This window comes from Cetorhinus maximus, chromosome X, assembly GCF_964194155.1.
Source record: "Cetorhinus maximus chromosome X, sCetMax3.hap1.1, whole genome shotgun sequence".
NCBI classification, from domain to species: Eukaryota; Metazoa; Chordata; class Chondrichthyes; order Lamniformes; family Cetorhinidae; genus Cetorhinus; species Cetorhinus maximus.
Genome location: NC_135917.1, coordinates 353,650 through 373,848, shown reverse-complemented (window position 1 = coordinate 373,848; position 20,199 = coordinate 353,650). Strand labels below are relative to the sequence as shown.

Genomic DNA, 20,199 nt, shown 5'->3' with positions numbered 1-20,199 from the left:
GGAGGGTCATCTACCTTTATATAATCACTACTCGTGCATATATTTAAGTGAGGTACACTTAAAAGTACTTTTTTTCAAACGTGCCGAGAGCACCAAGTCCTCCACCGCACCCCCCAAACATAAATTTTGTGCTTACAAAGGAAAGGAAATATGCCAGATAACGGAACACTTATTTCAGTCTTTCAGTCATCAAGTGTCAGCATCATGGATTTACAGCTCAGATATGCTATATTTAGATGCAATGCAAAGCTCCCTCTACTTCGTTATGCTCCAAAAATACCTGTCCCCCTATTGCACTGCAACATTTTCCATCTCACCCACCCGATTTGTATCTGAGTTTACTTATTTAGTGCAAAACGAGGATCAGTTTTGTCTGAACCAAAACTCATTTTACACAGGGTCCATACTATTTTCAAACAAACACTCTTTTAAATAAAAAATGTCCTTATGCAATTAAACTGGTTTTGGCAATTACTTTAACTTCAAGACAAGACAACAAAAACATCCCCCAAAAAATAAGTAGCATAGCAGACAAATTAACTTCACCAATCTTTGTTTCACAAGCAATGGCTTTGGTCACTTAGCTGACCCAAAAGATGGGTGAAGGAAAGCACAATGACTCCCCAGTTCTAAAATGCACAGTATTGTAGAGAGGAATGAAGCAAATTAAACATTTAAAGACATTACGAAAGACAGTAGAGCGACAAGACAGAGGATCTACCTTGTAGAGTTTTCATAGGAATATGGTCCCACTTCATAGGTTCTGGAGGAACACATACTAAATGTCATAAACATTGCAATACTGGTCTCCCCAATTCTAGATCATAAAAAGCTCCTGATAAGCTGGAAAGTGGCATTAGGACTCAACTGGACTTTAATCCAAAGAATTTGTCAGAATACGCATCAGATATAGCTGATCTATAATAACACTATGGCATGTGGGAGGTATGAAAAGAATGTACTTATGCAAGATTGTAATCTTAAAATTACTTAAAAGAAAGCAAAGAGGTCCCATAAAACCTGATTTGTTCCCCCACCCCACCCAAAAGCCTCATGACAGACTGAGGCAAGACAATTTCCTCAATTAAAAGTACCTAACTTAGTGAACGGGGAAAGAGAGAGAGAGAAAAAGACTGGAGAAGTCACAGTCACAAAACAAGTTACATGGGGTTAATACAGGACCTAAACAAGAAGGTGTCAGCTTGGCAAAAAAGAAACATTCACCAGTAAACAATATGTTACCTGATAATTCAATGTCCTCCAGATTACATTCTTCCATCAATTCTTCGGAAGGAATATCAGTAGATTGTCTGCAAAAGGGAATGGGAGGGGGGGCGCAGAAGAGCAGAAAGCAGAGAAATCTCAAATCCAGAATACATTTTCTTCACAAGTTTAATGCAGCTGTTTTAAATCCATCACAATACAACAGGAGGAAACATGGTAGTCCTCCTCTTCTTCAGGAGTACTCTGCCTAACAGTTGGAAGGCAGTGGGAACAAATCTCAATTCAGGATTTGAGCACAAAGATCTAGGTTGACACATTGGTGCAGCATTCAGTGTGCTGCATTGTCAGAGGAATCATCTTATGAATGAGACATCAAACGATGGCTCTGTTTATTCTGTTGATTGTTGAAGATTTCTAGGTACTACTATTTCTAGAAGTTCTTCTGTTGTCCTGGCTAACATTCCTCCCTCAACCAGCAGCATTAAAAGAGATTTGGTAGCCATCTCATTGTTGGCTGTGGGACAGTATTGTATGCAAAATGGCTGCTATATGACCGTCTGAAGTGGGGAATCATGGGATACTTGACAGTATGGGGAACCATGGGAATTTATAATATAAAGGCTGGGGACTGCTAACACTGTAAATAGCTGATAATTACAATTTGTTATCAAGATGTGTGAAACATTGAGTCATGCTCAAGATAAAATTAGAGCGAGACATGATCGGACACACACACACACACACGAATGCAAGTTGAGTTGCCTCCCGGGCATAGCCATGAGACGATCTCCCCCGTGTGCATACTGGTAATATATTTTGCCTGATTTACTTACAGCTAAGCATTGAGTGTCATTACTTTGATACTCTACAACAAATTGATGTAGTCGGCAGGATCCCTCAGCTAAGGAGCCGAGTGACTGGATGCACCAAACTGGTGAGTACATTATCCATACCACCCAGTAGGCAGGTTGAGAGTCCTGTTGTCTGGCAAGACAGGACACGGGTAAAAAGAACACAAAGATAAAGCTGAGAGTAAATAGGCAACAGCTGCACAGCAAGGGCCGTGAGCCATCAAGACTGAATAGATAACCAGGTCATAACAGTGCCTGAGAGAGCAGGCCAAGAGAGATGCGTCTGGAAAGCAGGTCCAAACTGCAATTGCGCAGGCCACAGGCAAGTACAGGACATGGACACGTCAAATCGGGAAGAGGCTGATTGGGGGCTGGAGGAGTCCGTTACTAGGTTCACCGTCGATAAACACAAGTTGATTGACAAGATGAAAAAGAAAGAATGGGACCCAACGGACCCTCCTGCTAGGTGGGATCAGCAGACAAAAAGGAAGAGAAGGGAATGATTATAATTAAAAGCAGTTACCTAACGTTATGCAAAAAGGTTTAGAGTAAGATTAAGCAAAAGAAAATAGCTGCCACATAGGTTCAGTTATCATGTTTTGACCCAACGTCACATGACAGTGACAGTGTAGACTGGGGAAGCAGCAGAGTATGGACGGTGAGACTTGGGGGCTCCACCCGAGTACAATAGTATGCCACCGTCTGCCCCTCCCCTGACAACTAAGGGTCCACTGCACATGCCGATGGCCCCAACAGTAAGGGAACGTACAACTGATGGACAGGACAATAACCAGGAGATAACCCACCGCATCCCATTCACCCGTGTCACCCGACAAATGTTGCTAGATGCCTTGTCACCATTAAAAATAGAACAACACCAACTTGGACTTTTAGGAGAAACTACGAGTTTAGCAACTTACGCCAGTTAAACAACACAGATATTCATCTCCTTGTAAGAGCCAAGGTGTCCCTGCGAATATGGGCAAATATGGCCATGCATGTCCAAGACCAGACATGGAAGGATGCTGCAGGGCAAACCAAACAGAGATTCGATAGATTTAAAAGGTCTGTGCAATGGGGTTTCGGAGGAAAGAGGGCCAATTGGTCACCAGGAACGAGAATAGTTCAGGACAAGGATGAGTCAGCTCACAACTATGCAGAGAGGAAGTTTATACCATAACGCAACTTGGGCGGGATAGAGGACCCTGAGCGAGTTGATAAAATCTTCCTGAAAAGGCTCATGGAGGGATTCAGTCCTGAGCATCAGAAAGTCCTAGACATGGGGATACCTGTGGGGACAGATTTTCAGCAAATGATACAGTGGGCAATTGGACTAGATAATAGGAGAGTGAAAGGGAGCAGGGTGCCTGGATCCAAATCTGTTATTGCAATCAAAAAGCTCAGGTTTTAACTGCGGCAATCCAGAACACATGGCTTGGGATTGTAAAACAGCTGTCCAAAATAAGCTGGGGAGGGCCATACCCCGTGGAGGGTTGGACAAAGGGAGGAGAAAAGGAGGGTCAGGGACCCAGACAGGGTAATCACCAGGGGGAATCAGCCTGTTACTGTGAGTGAACCGAGTGGGTTGCTGAAAGTCTGCTCCAGCAAATAGATGGCTGCAGCCCCCATGGCAGCCAGGACACAGGACCCCAAATGTACACTGTTAGGGGACCAGCAGTGCAAAATGTTAATAGACACAGAAGCCTCTTCCGATAACCAACCTACCCTTACCCACAATCAAACAGATAATCATATCCGGGATCGGATGGAAGCTGCTCTGAGCCCACAAGAGAGCGCACGCATGAGAGAGAGAGAGAGAGAGTGTGTGAGTGTGTGAGTGTGTGAGTGTGTGAGTGTGTGAGTGTGTGAGTGTGTGAGTGTGTGTGTGAGTGTGTGAGTGTGTGAGTGTGTGTGTGAGTGTGTGAGTGTGTGAGTGTGTGAGTGTGAGTGAGTGAGTGAGTGAGTGAGTGAGTGAGTGAGTGAGTGAGTGAGTGAGTGAGTGAGAGTGAGTGAGAGTGAGTGAGTGAGTGAGTGTGAGTGAGTGAGTGAGTGAGTGAGTGAGTGAGTATTATGTTAGAAATTGAAAATGCTGATACCAGGAGACATTTGGGTGTGTAAAACCAGTGAAGGAACTGGGTTAGGGATAGGTATACTGCAAGAGCTGGGGGCACTGATAAGACACCCAGGAGGAAGGAAAGCGACATGGCTGGGATGAGACAAACAGATCCACCCTGCAGGAACATGGGGGGCCATGGATAGCTGGCATCACCCTGGCCTCGACATACCAAATAGATTGAGGCCAAAAGGGCATCTGGGGGGGATGATTTGCCAGAAGATACCGGACATATGGGCAAGGGATAAACTGGATTGTGAACATTAACTTGCCACCCATTGTTATTAGGAGACCGGAACATGGACCTCATAAGCAGCATCCGATAAAAGCGGAAGCCCAACAGGCGGTGGTAAAAATTGTCCGGTAATTGGTAGAAAAGGGATGTGGTCCAACCTATCACCTCCACCACCAATTTCCCTGCATAGCCAGTAAAGAAGCCCAATGAGTCATATCGACTCACAATAGGCTATAAAAAGTAAACCCCAGAAAGTACCCTATAGTAGTGAGTCCACCTACAATGTTTATTTAAAACCAGAGCACCGAATATTCACTGTCCTTGACATCACAAACAGGTTCTGGTCTATCCCATTAGTAACAGAGTCACAGGAAAGGCAAAAGGCAATGAATTATAGGGACTAACCGGTGACGACCAGCATTCTGCATTCTCTCAACAGGATTAACATAGGTTGGACAGCTGCGACTATCCTAAACCTCTTACTGACCATTGCCACTGCTCGGGAGTAGCCACTGGTGAGAATAAATGACCATACCTGCTTCCATCCCAATCAATAAGCACAACTACCCAAGGGTGGGCAAGGAGAATGAATAAAGAAACTGAGTTTGGATTTCAGACAAGATCACTGCCCGAAGTCAGTGTGTCATTCAGGATGTATTATTAAAATGAATTAGTGAGACACAAGTAACACTACCCAGACCAGGTATCACATTCTGCCTACCAGACCCCCAGTCCTGCGACAGTACAGTGGCATCCTGGCTATTTGAATCTAAGGGATGTGGCAGCCCCGCTTGCCAGCAGCACCCCACTGAATCTAACTCTGCCTGTACTGAGGGTATAGGTTATGAGGCTGATGTTTGGAATGTTTAAGACTAACTCTGGGCTGGGTGTGTACTACTTCAGATGCCGAGAAACCTGAGGCAGTGGTACCAATGTCTTGATGGTTAAGACAGCTGTGAATATCACGGCGGGTTGGATTATCCTTCCCCCATTCATAATGGAGCCAAGGCTAGATGGACAATATTGCCAAGGGTCATGTACAGATGCAATTAATCGGTCAGGATGTAGCAAAATGCAATGTTTTAAACTTAACTACCTGTGGGTACCGGAAACCCACCAATTGTCTGAAAGCTGTTTCCCCAAGATGGAACGGTTAGGATAAAAGACGGCTAAAGGGATGCTGCATGATGTTACCATGGCTACACTAAAAGTAACCTATAACTTGACAGGTGTGATCCCCAACCTATTGGCAAACTGCAGTGACCATAAGGAAGCCTCAGTTTGGTCAGAGGGGAAATTGGAAGAGTTGTTAAGGGATTATAAGACATGCATTGCACCGGGCATTCGACAGAAACTCCCGATAGTACGGAAAAGGAAATGCAGCTTTTTGGGAGATGTGGGAGGATTATTTGGAACCACAACTTCAGTATTTAACGCCAAGTCTCAAAAATTAATGACTATGCATCTCGGGTGGCTAGGGAAACAGTCAGAGGACTGAGGTTTGCTGCTCAAGGTACACAGTACACTCTGACCACTACTGAACTCCAAGGTGAACGGGTTGACATTGTCACAGGCCCTGCTTAATAGCATCGTCTCACAGGTGAAGGGTAGAGCATTGTGACATGTGAGCAAGAGACTTGATAGATAACATTAGGTCAGACACAGAGGATATCTGACCTGGAACAGCACCCAGACACATACATCAAGTAGTCCACAATTTAGATCTCAAACCTCCAGAAGGACAGGGATGAGCTAATAGTTCCTAGACCCACAGCTGGTGGCTCAGGTAGAGAACTGAAATTCTTGATGATTATGCCACAGGAGCACACCAGTGGGACCCATCAGGGGGATATAGGTTCAAATCTATAGGAACTGAGAAAGGTGGTGTGGTGTACCAGGTGGGGTTGAGGGGGTGCCTTGTATCAGATCATAATAATCCCATGCTGATGACAACCAGAGAATGTTGTACTGAGTCACAGCATTATATTGCCTGCTCTTGTAATACCCTAAGACCAGTCAGCAATGACTCTGCTATTATGGTAGCAGTATTTCCTCTGGAAAGAGTCCTAAAGATAGTACACACTTCCCCCACCCAGTGATGCTTCTTGACAGATTCCTGTTTGGAGGATCAGTGTGTGATAATAATCAAATGTTGTGTTTGCAGATTATAGACTTCTTTCTGATCAGAGACTTCCACTTGGCATATAGGACCCTCACAGGTTACATGTTTATTCCCTAAAGGCCAGCGATACCCCGAGACGGGCAGCCGGGAAAACAACTTGCGAGGCCCTAGAAGCCGCCACAAAGTATTTGGAGCAGAGTTAGCAAGCAATCAGTAGAGGGGAGGATACAAGTCAATCTGGTGACTAAAACAGCCAGGAAGTTAGAGGACTCAACAAGAGGCAGTGACAAAGCCAGGAGAATACAGTACGACTGGTAGGAAATGGGGGATGGCAGCAACAGTGCTGGTTTTAATAATCAGTCCGTGCATTTGTTATCATCAACAATTGGTGATCTCCCAAACTGTACAGGTGGCTGTGTGGGCCAACAAGGAGTACACCCAAATACCCACTGCACCCACCAGGGAGGCAAGGGTAAGACAGATACTCCAGGCTGAGCTTAGGTTATTAGGATTTCAGCAAGGCTGTAAGAGAGAAAGTATAGGCAGGAATCTGTAGCCTGCCGAGGCCAGTTGGATCCCCCAGATTGTTCGACACGCCAAGGATTTACAGGAGTCCACCTGGGTCAGAATTCTGACCGGGTCCAAAAAGGGGGACTGAAGTGGGGAATCATGGGATACTTGACAGTATGGTGAACCATGGGAATTTACAAAGGCTGGGGACTGCTAACACTAAATTGCTGATAATTACAATTTGTTACTGAGAAGTACAAGACATTGAGTCATGCTCAAGATAAACTTAAGACGCAAGATGATTGGGGGACAGGAGAAAGCAAAGGGAACTGAATGAGTAGCCACAGGTAGATGGCCTAGGGACGGTTAACTGATATGTAGAACAAAGGAAGCTATATGTGTGTGCGCTTTGAATGAATGTAAGTTGAGTCACCTCTCAGGCATAGCCAAGAGACGATCTCTCCTGTGTGCACGCTGGTAATAAACTTTGTCCGATTTACTTACAGCTAAGCATCAAGTGTCACAACACTGCCCTTCAAAATAACTCATTGCATGTAAAGTGCTTTGGGATAATTCCCAAAGGCGTGATCAAGGACTGCAAATATGCAAGTTCTCCATTTCAATTACAAGACAGTAATCCAAGTGAGAGTTCTGAAAGCATCAAACTCTTCAGGCTTCAAGTTTACTCTGTATGTTCACCATCTGCATCAAAGTTGAACTAGGGGCTTGTAAATGAACTGTAAAAGGTATGGGTAAAACAGAACTTTTAGTTCTTACTACCTACATATTGCATGCAGGCTCACAATGCTGCAGGATGTATGTTTAACAATAGTTCCATTTCCAGGACCCTAATGCCACTGACAAGAGCCTTTACAACCAGCTGTGCACCCCACCACCTCCCCCACCCCCAATCACGAATACATGCCTCTTATAGGTGAATGCACATAGACAGGGTTATGATCAAAATGATTTGCTCACCTTTCTGATACCACAATTAATCGGGTTTTCAAGTATTTGTTGTTTTGAAAATCTGCAGATAAAGCACAAGGCATTTCTAAGAGAATTACAACAATTCTTGATTCCATAAAGTGAAGTGAATTTGGTTTATGGTGGGGAAATTATTTAATTCCTGCAGTACCTGCAGACTCAGGGAATTCAAGGCTTCCTGGGTCAAACTTCTTTTTAGACTTTCAGCTTGGCCCTGTGATGCTGACATACTAATGTTACAGAACTAATTTATACAAATGTCATCAGATTTTTGTAGAATTAACCATACACCATTAAGTACATTTAACTTCTAGTGAACACTTAAGCTCAGATCTTCCTACCTCTCCCCCACCCAATTCTCTTATTGCCAACTTGCGTTCTTTAACTATTTCTTCAAGAGCTAAATATTGTCCTCGTCTCTTTCTCACTGCTGTTCAGATCCCACTCCAGAAGTAGATCCACATTGAATAAAGTTGAGCCCGAAATGACTGAAAAGTGAGCCCAACTGAATTCCAAAGCCAAAGAGGTTGATATGGTCAGGCCACAGATTTAAAACTGAAATTTAGAATTCTTTACCAATTGAGATATGGATAAATAAACTCTCTCTTGCAGACTTAAAGAACAAAAAAAGAGTTGTTCAGAAAGTCACATTTTGACAGTCATCAGTCTTTAATATGGTTCTGCTCGAGTTGAAGCTATTGTTGCTCCTCAGACTGAAATACCTGCTTCAGATTTTGAATAATATTTCCCAAATGCCTCATCCTTGGGAATATTTGGGTACAAATGCAGCAGAGGGTGCTCTGGGACATTCTCATCCGCCATCACTTTGTAGAAACGAAGGATTTCCGGAAGAGGGATGTTAGTCAGGTGAGTCTTGGTGTATGGCTGCACTGATCGGATTTTGGGTTCCCCTGTAAGAGCAAGGAGCAGGCCATTAATAATCAGAATAGTCAGAAGAGTCACTTTGCACTTGGTCAGAAAGTAAGATCAGACATAACAGTCATAGTAACAATCTTGCTAGAAACAAGATGTGTCTCAAAATTGAGAGCCCAGGAAGAAATCCTTGCACAATTTATAAATATTATACTTTGAATGCACCCAGTTGAACATTATATAGCTGTGCCAAATTCATTCACTTTAAAACAATTAACAAATGACTATAGTTTTATGCCAAGCTTACATCTTGAAATTATATTGGGAGGAGGAAAGAAAGAGTGAGGACTGCTACAGTTTTGCCACCCTGGGAAAGAATGGATAGGATACAGTGTGACGGGTCCTCTTTTTGACTACAGCAAGGATGGAGGGAAGAGGAAGAGCAGCAAAGTTGATCTCAGGAAGAAAAAGAGGAAATATCAGAAGCAATGACCACAGTATATCATAAGGCAAGTGTTACAAGAAGGGCCTCCCCAGCCATGGGGGCAGTATTCTAAAAGTAAAGCAATTAGATGGATTTAGGAGGCAAATTAATCTTATTGTCTGCCTAAAGTGCTGAAAGACTATTTGCTTCTTTGGGTTATGCAGTTCATTATTGATTATACTTAGCTTATACAATATTAAGACACTGTGGAATTTACAGGAGGAGCGCTATAAAGGTACAAGCCAGTTGTGCAGGTCCCTAACCTCTCACACATACAATAAGTTTGTGTAGCACAAGTGTATAATATTAAAGGATATTGAAAGTTTACCCAAGCTTATGTGCATCCCTCTCTTGGTGATAACTGATACTCAAGTACAATTCCTGGCACATGCCTAAGCACCATATACTACAGCAAAATCAATTTTTAGGATAAATCTCTTATTAAAAAAGTGAATAGGTGTTAGTGTTGGAGATTGGAATATTTCCCCATCCAGTATCAGTATTCCATGCATGGAGTATACTCATGTTCTTCTCTTACTAGGAGGGTTTGGCTGCTATCTAGAAAATGTTATGCTGGGATTCAAATCAAACTAGGAAACGGGTTTGATGTTGAATGGAGGTGGATAAAGTAAGCCCTAAAAAGAGGTCAAAGCTGTTTTTTAAAAAAATTTAAACAAGAGGCCTTCCAGTTCATTTGAAGAAATGGACCCAAATAACAAAAGCTGAAGTAAAATGACAACCTCAGCAGAAGAGCAAACCCATCCCCCATTTATCTTAGTGGACAAGAACCCTCTTCCCACTTACTGTCCCAGTCCCCAGGGTTTATCTATTCATTATTTACCATTAGGTAAATGCTCCACCCATGAGAAAGTTATACCACCATCCTTGCAGCTCTCACTGAAGCGAAGCAGGAAAGTGCCTGTTGGCATATTTTTCAACAAACTGCGCTCTCTCTTTTTGCTCAAAAATCCAATAATGTTCCTAGAAGACAAGATTATACAAATCAACATCAGCCACTTGAAAACACATTTTTTCACTGTCTTCTCAGCTGGGGAGAATGAGTAGGTCCAGTGGTATTTTCCTAGCTCTGTAAATGTATTGCAAATTACTCTGTATGGATTGTCTTCCACTAAACATACCTCTGAAATTCTAAGATAATGTGTTATTTAACCTAGGCAATAACTTGGTGCTACAATAGGAAGGACTGAACTCTTGAGCACTGTTAAATTCTTTGACAGCACATGCTCTCTTTCAGCTAGACTGGTAGAACTTTCCTCACAGGCAAAGACTGATTCTGCTTTGCCAAACAGCAGGGAACGTTGCGTACATCAGGCTAGTCTTCCCAGCCAAATATGCCTTCCCACAAGGTGGAACAATACATTTAAGACAGAACAGGTTCTTAAGAGGCAAGGTTATTCATGCGTCAGTTAAAGCTAGGATTTGAACACATTTCCTCGAAATGGGACCTCAATATTTGATTGAAGCCACAACCAAGTTATTCCATATTTTCCCCAGTTTGAAGACTATGACCCAGAGAGCAGACTGTCACCATCACCAAATCCTTGGTGGACTAACTTCTGGATGGTAAACATGAGGTTCTCCCTGCTTTTCTTCTCCAATAAATACACCCCTCCCTTTTGGGGAATAACTTCCTCCCTACAGCAACATGGGTGAAGTCTGAAAATCAGAGCTCTTATTAAATTTTCTCTCTCTCTCAACACCTGGCTGATTGAACCAAACTTGTCAGATTTTCAACTTCACATAGCTCCAATTCACACTGTCAGCAGAGTAGAACTGAATGTTACGTGTAGAGGTGTAAATATCTGTTCCCAGGGTTGCTTCAAATACAAAAACACAATACTAGCTCACATCTTAAGTGATGAGACAACTGTAGTGGAGGGCTCAATTGATCACACACCTATAGGTGCACAAATCTCTCTTTACAATGTCTCAAAGTATAAGGAGGATTGTTAATTAGCCTCTATTATGAAAGTGATTAGAATACAACACTGGGAATGAACCCCAATCACCTTACCCATCATTCCAGATATCCTCCAGGTATTTCTTAATAAGCTCTAGGATGCCTTGCAACCAGAGCCAAAAGGAAAAGGTCTGATTGGGTAAATTCTCCTGTAATAAGACATCCAAAACAAATAGAAATGATTAAAAATACTAAATCAACTTGCAAGCCTTGTGCATACTGGCATCAGAACCCTTGAGTAACAAAAGAAACAGAACCTAGAATAGAACCACAGAATCTTACAGTACAGGAGGCTATTCAGCCCATCATGCTTATATAGGCTCCTTGTTGGCTCTTTTAATTAGTCCCTACTCTCCTATTTCTCCATTGCCTTCCAAATCTATGCCCAGGGAATCTTGGAGAGAGGTAGAAAGAGAATAAAGGAGGAATCTAAGTTTACCCAGCTTTAATTAATGTGGACTTTGGAGAGCTAGTGTTGCCCAGTTTGAGCAGGTGAGTGTTCGATACGACAGGTAGAGCTGGAGTCACTAACCTTAGAAAACTTTGCCCATGTAATGCAACAATCTGCATAGTTCTGTTGAGCCCCTAAACAATAAAAAGGAGAAGAACACATAAAAAAGTGGCAGCCTGCTGAATCAGGACATATTTTGTACTTTTAATTGAAGCGTCACCATATCACAGAATCTTACAGCACAGAAGGCATTATGGATTGTTGTGGCTATGTCAGCCCTTTCAAAGAGCTGACAAATTAACCCCATTCCCCTGCAAATTTTTCCCCTTCAAGTATTTATCCAATTTCTCCTTCTGAAAGTTCCTATTGAATCTGCTTCCACCGCCCTTTTAGGCAGCACCTTCCAGATCACAACAACTCGCCGTGTGGAAAAAAAAACTTCTCATCTCCCCCTCTAGTTGTTTTGGGATCTCGAGAAATTGATCCCTTCCCTCAGAGTCCGACTCCCCAGTTAGACCAGCAATGTTCAGTTTCAATTTTTAAAATTCTTAAAAAACCCAGAAAAACATCAACGGGGAAGCACTTTCTATATGAAAATACCATAACCACATTTTACACAATACCAGGCAATGTAAAGATCTTCCTGGCTATATACTGCAACATACAGACTAGTACTGGATGGTTAGGGAGCATTCCAAGTCACGAAACATACACGTACTTCCTTCTTTTTCAGTGGCTTCCTAACAGGGGCACTTGTAATGATCCTTGCCCATGGTCATCCTTACTGGTCCATCAAAATAGCTTATCCAGTCATAAGTGACCTATCCCCAAATCAAATGCTTCTCAATTAGGAATGCTCTGGACACGAACATTAAGGTGCGCCCAATAAAACCGCCTCTGGAAACACCTGTAACAAAATATCAAAATATCCTGCACAAAGACCCAGTCACGCATCACCCTGGTCTTCTCTGAATTACACTGGCTCCTGCTCTAACACATCACATTTAAAAAATTCTCAACCTAATGTTTAAATTCCTTCATAGCCTCACTCCCTCCCCATTTCTCTAACCATTACAGCCCTATAACCCCTTCCGTCCACTTCAAGACTCTTTGTTCCTCCAACTCTGGCCTCTTGTGCATACCCACCCATTTACCCATCATCGACAGTCTTCCCTGGCCAAGCTACTGGTTACCCCTAACATCTCCTTTGTCTTGGTACCCACTTTTTGTTTTGAATTACATGTCAAAAGCACAACAGGATACTTAAAAGATGTTTTTAAAAAAAAAACACAACTGGCATTTTACAAGTGCTAATAGGAAGATTGGCTGATAGACAAAAGTAAAACAAGGCGACCAGGTTGGCAGGTGGGGGAGGAATCTAAAAGAAAAGGTGGGAGAAGAGGGTGCCATAGTAGGAACTAAATTAACATCTAAAAATTAATTCTCAGGATGTGGAAATAGCTGGTTAAGTCTGACATGGTGAAAGCTGTGAGACAACCGAGGGATGTGTTAGGTTCCTTCAGAAGGCAGTTAAGAGTCTACCACGCTGCTGTGAGTCTGGAGTCACATAGAGGCCAGATATTTTTTTTTTTTAAAAACACAGCTCGTTCACTAATGACAATCCAACAATTCATGGTCACTTTTATTTATTTTTTAAACCTAGAGTAAAAAGTATTGAATTAAAATTCTCAACGGTCATGGCTAGGTTTGACCTTCCATTCGCTGAATTACTGGATGACCTTTGGGTTATTAGTCCAGTAACATAACCACTACTCACTATACTCTATGTTATAAGAAAGTTAGCAGCCCCACACAGCACAATGGGCTGCAGCTGAAAATACTCACCAAATAACTTTTCTGCCAACATGTTGAGCTGATCAGCATCCAGGTGTCTCTTGGTGTTTGAAGAAAACTGCCAACTCAGTGCCTCAGATAGCTGGCTCCATGGTGCCAAGGGAGGGTTGGAAAAGAACATCAAATTCTGGGGACAAAGGGGAACAAAATTTACTCCCCAAATTATCCATAAGACAGAGGTTTAGATTGTATTCAGAAACATTACATTAGTATTTTGCATTTGTTACACATCACCTACTAATGCCAACAAAAGAACAAAGCCAGGAACATCTTTACTACAATACCAAGGTCACTGCTGCATTTTGTAATTACTATTATCACCAGAGGTAGTTACAATGCGATTCACTATTAAGGAGATTCTTGTGGACCGGGTTCTTTTTTGCCCCTTCCATTTAAGGGCCATTACCAGTTTGCAGACTGCAGACTTTTTTTTTGCATAGGTCTGTGTTCTTATTTAAAAAATGCTTCTTGAGCAATCAAGAAATAATAAACAAATGGAGCTCTGTGCCAAACTAAGGAGCCAAAAGCTCTGCAGGAAGCTGAGACCTGCCCTCAACTTCCTACAGGGAACAAATGGTTTGATGTTTACAAAAGGAGCCAGTCAAACATACAGTTGTCTGTACTCAGAGATCATCCAATTAAAAATCCTGTCCCACATTCAATGTACACCCAGTAGACATTCCTTCCACTTTGTTAAATCATATTGTCAGTACAGGATACTGCAGACTTCAATATTCTATACAGTTCCAGGGCAGGTGATGATTACGAAAAAAAACATCAGTAATTAATTCCTCCCACCTCTACCTTGGTTGAGAAAGATTTCTATAGATCCTTACCTTTGCGTCATTGCAGAGCATATTGTACCAAACCACTGAAGCCCAACCACTAAGGAGCTGACTGGCGTTTGAGATGACAACAACAGGTAAAGTGCAAGTCTGTCAAAAACAAAAAAGGTGTCAGATCTTAGTGCAATTCCAGAGAGAAAATAAAATTAAAGATTATTGAACCAATAGCGCAATATCATGAGATAAAGAAAGGCTTGAATTTCTACAGTGCCTTTCACCACCTCAGGACATTCCAAAGTGCTTCACAGTCAATCAAGTACTTTAAGCGTAGTCATTATTGTAATATAGGAAACATGGCAGTCAATTTGTGCACAGCAAGCTGATAATCTGTTTTAGTGATGCTGATCAAAGGATAGAATGTCCAAGGACATAAGGGAGAACTCCCTTGCTTTTCAACATATTGCCATGGGATCTTTAACATCCATTCAAGGGGGCAGACAGGGCCTTGCTTTAAACATCTGATCTGAAAGACGGCACCTTGGACGGTGCAACACACTCTCAGTACTGCATTGGGAATGTCAGCCTAGATTTTGTGAATAAGTGCCTGGAGTGGGACACAAAATGGAAAGGACATTTAAAGTTTATATCCTTTTTTTTTTAAAGAAATGAAGTACATGTAGCTCAGTTACCATCTTGTTCAACCTGAAAATTGAGTTTTAATAGCCTTACATAAGCCAAGGGATCAAATCAGCCTCTGTAGGCAAGTAACAGGGATTGAAGGAATGTCAATTCCACAGGCATGTGACACAGCATACTTTGCTGACAGCAACAAGAGGTGTGATCAGAACCAACAATGTTAAATAGATTCAAAACTAAGCCTGAAGAGCAAAAATTTTTGTTTAGCTAATTTTTAATAGACTGAGCCAAAATTTTATCCAAACCATTCTTGGTAATTACATGAGATTTCCAAATTCAGTACACAAGATCAAGTTGCACTGCATCAGCTGGCTTGCCAGTTCTAAATACTTTCTCCCCCTGCATACTCAGCCACAATGTCAATAAGCTTCCATTAAAAGCAAAGAGGCCATACAGAATTCTCAGACAGGTGCCCAGGGGAGCTGTTAGCCAGATCAGCTGATGGATCAGCCATTGCAGTACAACCTTGATAGGAGAAATCAGAACTGCCTTCTGGGAAATTGAGGATAATGCTTCACACAACACTTAAGCTCAGTGGACTAAAAATTGCAAGGCACATTATCAGCAGTCAAACAACATATGCATTGTTCTCAGGACTAGCTGAAGAATGAGTGCATCTACAATGAAATTCGTGTATCCAAACGCTTGCTTAACCAATTAGTGTGACCCTCCCTCCAAATACTTTGATTAAGGGTTTCATGGTACTGGACCTATGGCAATGTCCCAATGATGACAGTTAAATGGTAAACCTACCTCAAGAACAAGGTTGAGCTCTTGGTAAGCCAGCTCAGCCTCAAAACTAATAACATGGAGCTCCTCTGTCACGATGAGCGAAGCCTAGGGATGGAGGATGGCAGGTGGAGAAAGAGGAAAATATTAAAGAATGAACAATGCAGACATAGACCTTGCACTCATAAGGGATACAATTTAGTATAAAATCAAAGCATAAAGCTTGCACGAAAATCACGTTTCTGTAGATGTATAAAACAAGTTTCAAAAGGGTTTCAAATTTTTACTGATATGAAACAGAATAATAACTCCATTGAGGTTCCAGGAAACTGTCAGGAGAACACAGGTCAGTCAAAATTTCCAGTGTTGAACCCTTCCTCAAAACTGAAAGATATTACAACACCCAAATTGTCAACTGACTGGCATCCTCCCCTGACAAATGCTGCCTGACCTGCTGAAAGTGTCTACATTTCATACTTTTGTTTCAGATTTACAGCATCCACAGTATTTTGCTTTTTGTTCCCCAACATGGTTTCCTATTTGCTCTTCTTCCACCTGAGGTCATGTCAACAGCCTATTCAACATCTAGTCTTTCCATAGTTTAAAAAAATAATCAATGCTATGATTCTATGACAGGACATTTGCTGTACCACTGCCAAACAATGTAGGCATCTTGGGATGCCATTCATTTTGAATTAAATTATGGAGACTAACTTCAGACTCTAACTAATGAGTACAAATCATTTCCAATCCTTAAATCAGAAATGTATTACCTCATTACTTCCTTTTCCTCCAATTCCAGACTTCTGCTCCTTTAGTTGCTGCAATCAGAACAGTAGAATTGTGTGTTGAAATAGTGTGATTAGTGTGAAATCATCAATAAATCAAACTCACTACAAAAAGTACACAATATAAACAAGTGCAACAGAATCAAGTACAGAATATAGCCATGCTCTTACCAAATGTCTGAAATCAGCACACAAGCCCCCAAATTTGGATTCCATCATGTTCATTGCTTTCATGGTTGTGCCAAGTATGTTGAATTTGCGATATCTGGTGAGAGAAGTATTGACGACTTAATGTATGCTTTTGGCTAATTATTACCAACACAGTTATTAAACAATTCAAAGCTGCTCCCCCCCAGGCAACAACGCGTTAATTTGCAATCTATTAGAGGTTTTTGCTTTAGCAGCTGCCCTTTTTGCTGTTATTTGACAGGTTACTTCAGCAGCATTTTGCCACTTCCAGAGACACTGCCTGTAAGAATGGTAAAACATCAAATATCTGCCTTTCCCACCCATGTTTTCAAACAACTTGCACTTATACAACCACTTTGATGTCACTCAGATGAAGACAAGAACAGGAGTTGAAAAGATGACTGAAAGCATTGCTGAAAAAGAGGTAGGCTCTGAGGAAGATTTGGAAATAACAGAGGGATTAAGAACAGGGTTACAAGAGCAGGGCTGTGATGGTTGAAGCTGACATTACTAAAGTGTGGGAGCAAGATGAGGGGAAGGGAAGAATGACAATGAAACGGATGTGTGAGCTGCCTTTAGGTCTGGTGAAGCAAGAACTTTAAAAAGAAGGATTTATAAAGTAAGAAATCAATTTAAGTCAATGCACTGGAGGTAGTGACCCAATGAAAGTTTGAGAGCACAGGAATGATGGTGAACAGGGCTTGGCACAGATCATGATGCAGCCCAAGGATTTTTGGTTGAGCCGGGAGATTACATAGGGTTCAACTTGGGAGGTCAGCGAGCAGAGAACTAAAGAAAAAGTCTGCAGTTGTGAATGAGGGTTGCGGCAATGTGTGGCGGGGGGGGAAAAAGAGTGGAAAGAGAGAAAAAAAGAGCGGGAAAGAGAGAATTAGGGTAAAGTTGGGCAGTGTTCTAGAGATGGATATAGATGGTTTGATCATGATTAGGATTAATCATGGTTAGGATATGGGCTCTGAAACTCAGTTCAGGGCTTGCATACATTGAACTAACTAACTTTTCTTGAAATCTGAGTTTAATGTTCCCTCTAAGCTGCATGTGTACGCAGCCACACAAGCCTTTAAGATACCACATGTGTACGGCTGTGCGAAAAATTTTAAAAGTACCATGCATTGAAATGAACAGGCTGCACACAACAACAAAAAATTAAAGGGGACATTGTTATTGATTCTGCTCTAACACACCAAATCCATACAAACAATTTTCCATTTAGTTAAGGAGTAGAGGGATAAAAGTTGATTAACTCAATCAGATCAGTATTTAACTGCAGCAGGCGAAGGTCTATTCCACAAAACAATACCCAAATGTGAAACAAATATTCTTTTGTTTAGCTCTTGACTTCTGTATCTTATAATCACGTCCTTTGGTTTTTCATCTTGATTCTGGAAATTGGATGTAGAAGTCACCCCCCCGCCCCAATCTGTTCTTTTTAAAATAAAGGCAATTGGACCATGTCCCTCCCCTCCAATCCCCTCCCCACTCCATTACAGATTTGGTCATCTCAAGGATGATGGCAACAACTCACAGGTTAAAAAGACCCATGGCTATGAAAATTATTTATATGTAGATTAGTTAAAAAATGTATTTTCTTTTCCGAAGAAAATGTTCTTACCCTTTCCCGTTCGGTGAATTCCTGAAAGTTTGAAAAAACAGAAACAAATGTTTTATGGCTTTTTTAGCTGAGCTCAAGACAACAACAGAAAAGGTTGTTAAAGGCAATAATTTGGTGCACATAATGTGCAGCCAGATTCAACCAACACAATCCTAGAGTGTATTTCACTATATGTACCCCCCTTTTAAAAAGGATTTTCTTCTTGGCAAATATTTTAAAATGATCTCAACGACAATGACACTCACCAGGAGCAGTTACTGTCATTGTTAGGTAACCACTTCCAGTAACTGTCTGAGACAACATACTCAACCTAGGCAAAACCTAATTGATTGATGACATGGCAACACGTAGCTTGTTCACTGTTTAGGCTCTATGATCATGGAACTTAATTCATAAATTCTCCACATCTCCCTCCACCAACTCCTCCCTCCTCTCTCTCCTCTCCTCTCCCCTCCCTCCACACACACACACACACACACACACACACCCCCCCCAGCAAAAAACTTTTTCCCTCTTCCTCTGGAAGGTGCTACTCTTGCTAAGATTCCAGAGTACCAGCTGACCTTCAGTTTCTTGCCCATGGTGAGCTTAGACAGAGACCTTCAGCAGGCTACTTGACCAAGAGGAAGAAAATCACAGCCAAGTCCAATTGCATTCTCACCAGATATTCTACACAAGCACACTTCCCAGCAGCAGTTAACAATCAGTAGCAGGAACCAGGGCTTGCTTTCCTTCTTCCATTGTCCAGGGTCAAACTGTAGCACCCAGACTCCTGCTCCAACTGAAATCAACCAACTCAACACAGACTGGAGAGTAAGCCTGGGATCACCCTGGTAAGCATGACTAGTGAACCATCTGGACATAACTGGTTAACAAAACATCAATTATACCTAAACAAAAACAGAATTACCTGGAAAAACTCAGCAGGTCTGGCAGCATCGGTGGAGAAGAAATCAGTTAACGTTTCGCGTCTTCATGACCCTTCGGCAGAACTGAGTATAGTTAGGAGAGGGGTGAAATATAAGCTGGTCTAAGGTGGGGGGGCGGGGGGGGGGGAGAGAGAAGTTGAGGGTGGGATGATTGTGGAGATAAGCAAGCAGTGATAGGAGCAGATAATCAAAAGATGTCACAGACAAAAGGATCAAAGAGGTGTTGAAGGTGGTGATATTGTCTAAGAAAAGTGCTAATTAAGAATGGAAGACAGGATACTCAAGGTACAGCTCTGGTGGGGGTGGGGTGGAAAGACTAACAAAGTTTTAGTTTTAGATTTAAAAATAATGGAAATAGGTGGGAAAAGAAGAATCTATATAAATTATTGGAAAAAAAAAGGGAGGGGGGGAGAAACGGGGTGGGGATGGGGAGTTTAAGATCTAAAGTTGTTGAATTCAATATTCAGCCCAGAAGGCTGTAAAGTGCCTAGTCGGAAGATGAGGTGCTGTTCCTCCGGTTTGCGATGGGCTTCACTGGAACAATGCCCAACGCAAACCGGAGGAACAGCACCTCATCTTCCGACTAGGCACTTTACAGCCTTCCGGGCTGAATATTGAATTCAACAACTTTAGATCTTAAACTCCCCCTCCCCCCATCCCCACCCCGTTTCTCCCCCCTCCCTTTTTTTCAATAATTTATATAGATTCTTCTTTTCCCACCTATTTCCATTATTTTTAAATCTAAAACTAAAACTTTGTTAGTCTTTC

The 20,199-nt window shown here is 42.0% G+C and overlaps 1 protein-coding gene across 8 annotated transcripts in view; it reads right to left on the bottom strand.

The window, feature by feature from the left end:
- The window catches only part of LOC144672619 (signal transducer and activator of transcription 1-like), a 57,270-nt gene that overhangs the window by 2,385 nt on the left and 34,686 nt on the right, over window positions 1-20,199 (bottom strand). For 7 of the 8 annotated variants that reach the window (XM_078534441.1, XM_078534443.1, XM_078534440.1 and 4 more), the window contains 13 exons: window positions 18,503-18,523; window positions 16,855-16,948; window positions 16,669-16,716; window positions 15,920-16,003; window positions 14,522-14,620; window positions 13,677-13,812; window positions 11,913-11,965; window positions 11,435-11,529; window positions 10,241-10,380; window positions 8,765-8,953; window positions 8,034-8,085; window positions 1,243-1,310; window positions 722-763 (listed from right to left, as the gene is read on the bottom strand). In XM_078534441.1, coding sequence (XP_078390567.1) covers window positions 722-763; window positions 1,243-1,310; window positions 8,034-8,085; window positions 8,765-8,953; window positions 10,241-10,380; window positions 11,435-11,529; window positions 11,913-11,965; window positions 13,677-13,812; window positions 14,522-14,620; window positions 15,920-16,003; window positions 16,669-16,716; window positions 16,855-16,948; window positions 18,503-18,523 — 1,121 coding nt within the window. The remainder of the gene's footprint in view (window positions 1-721; window positions 764-1,242; window positions 1,311-8,033; window positions 8,086-8,764; window positions 8,954-10,240; window positions 10,381-11,434; window positions 11,530-11,912; window positions 11,966-13,676; window positions 13,813-14,521; window positions 14,621-15,919; window positions 16,004-16,668; window positions 16,717-16,854; window positions 16,949-18,502; window positions 18,524-20,199) is intronic. The other variant, XM_078534439.1, reaches the window with a different exon arrangement.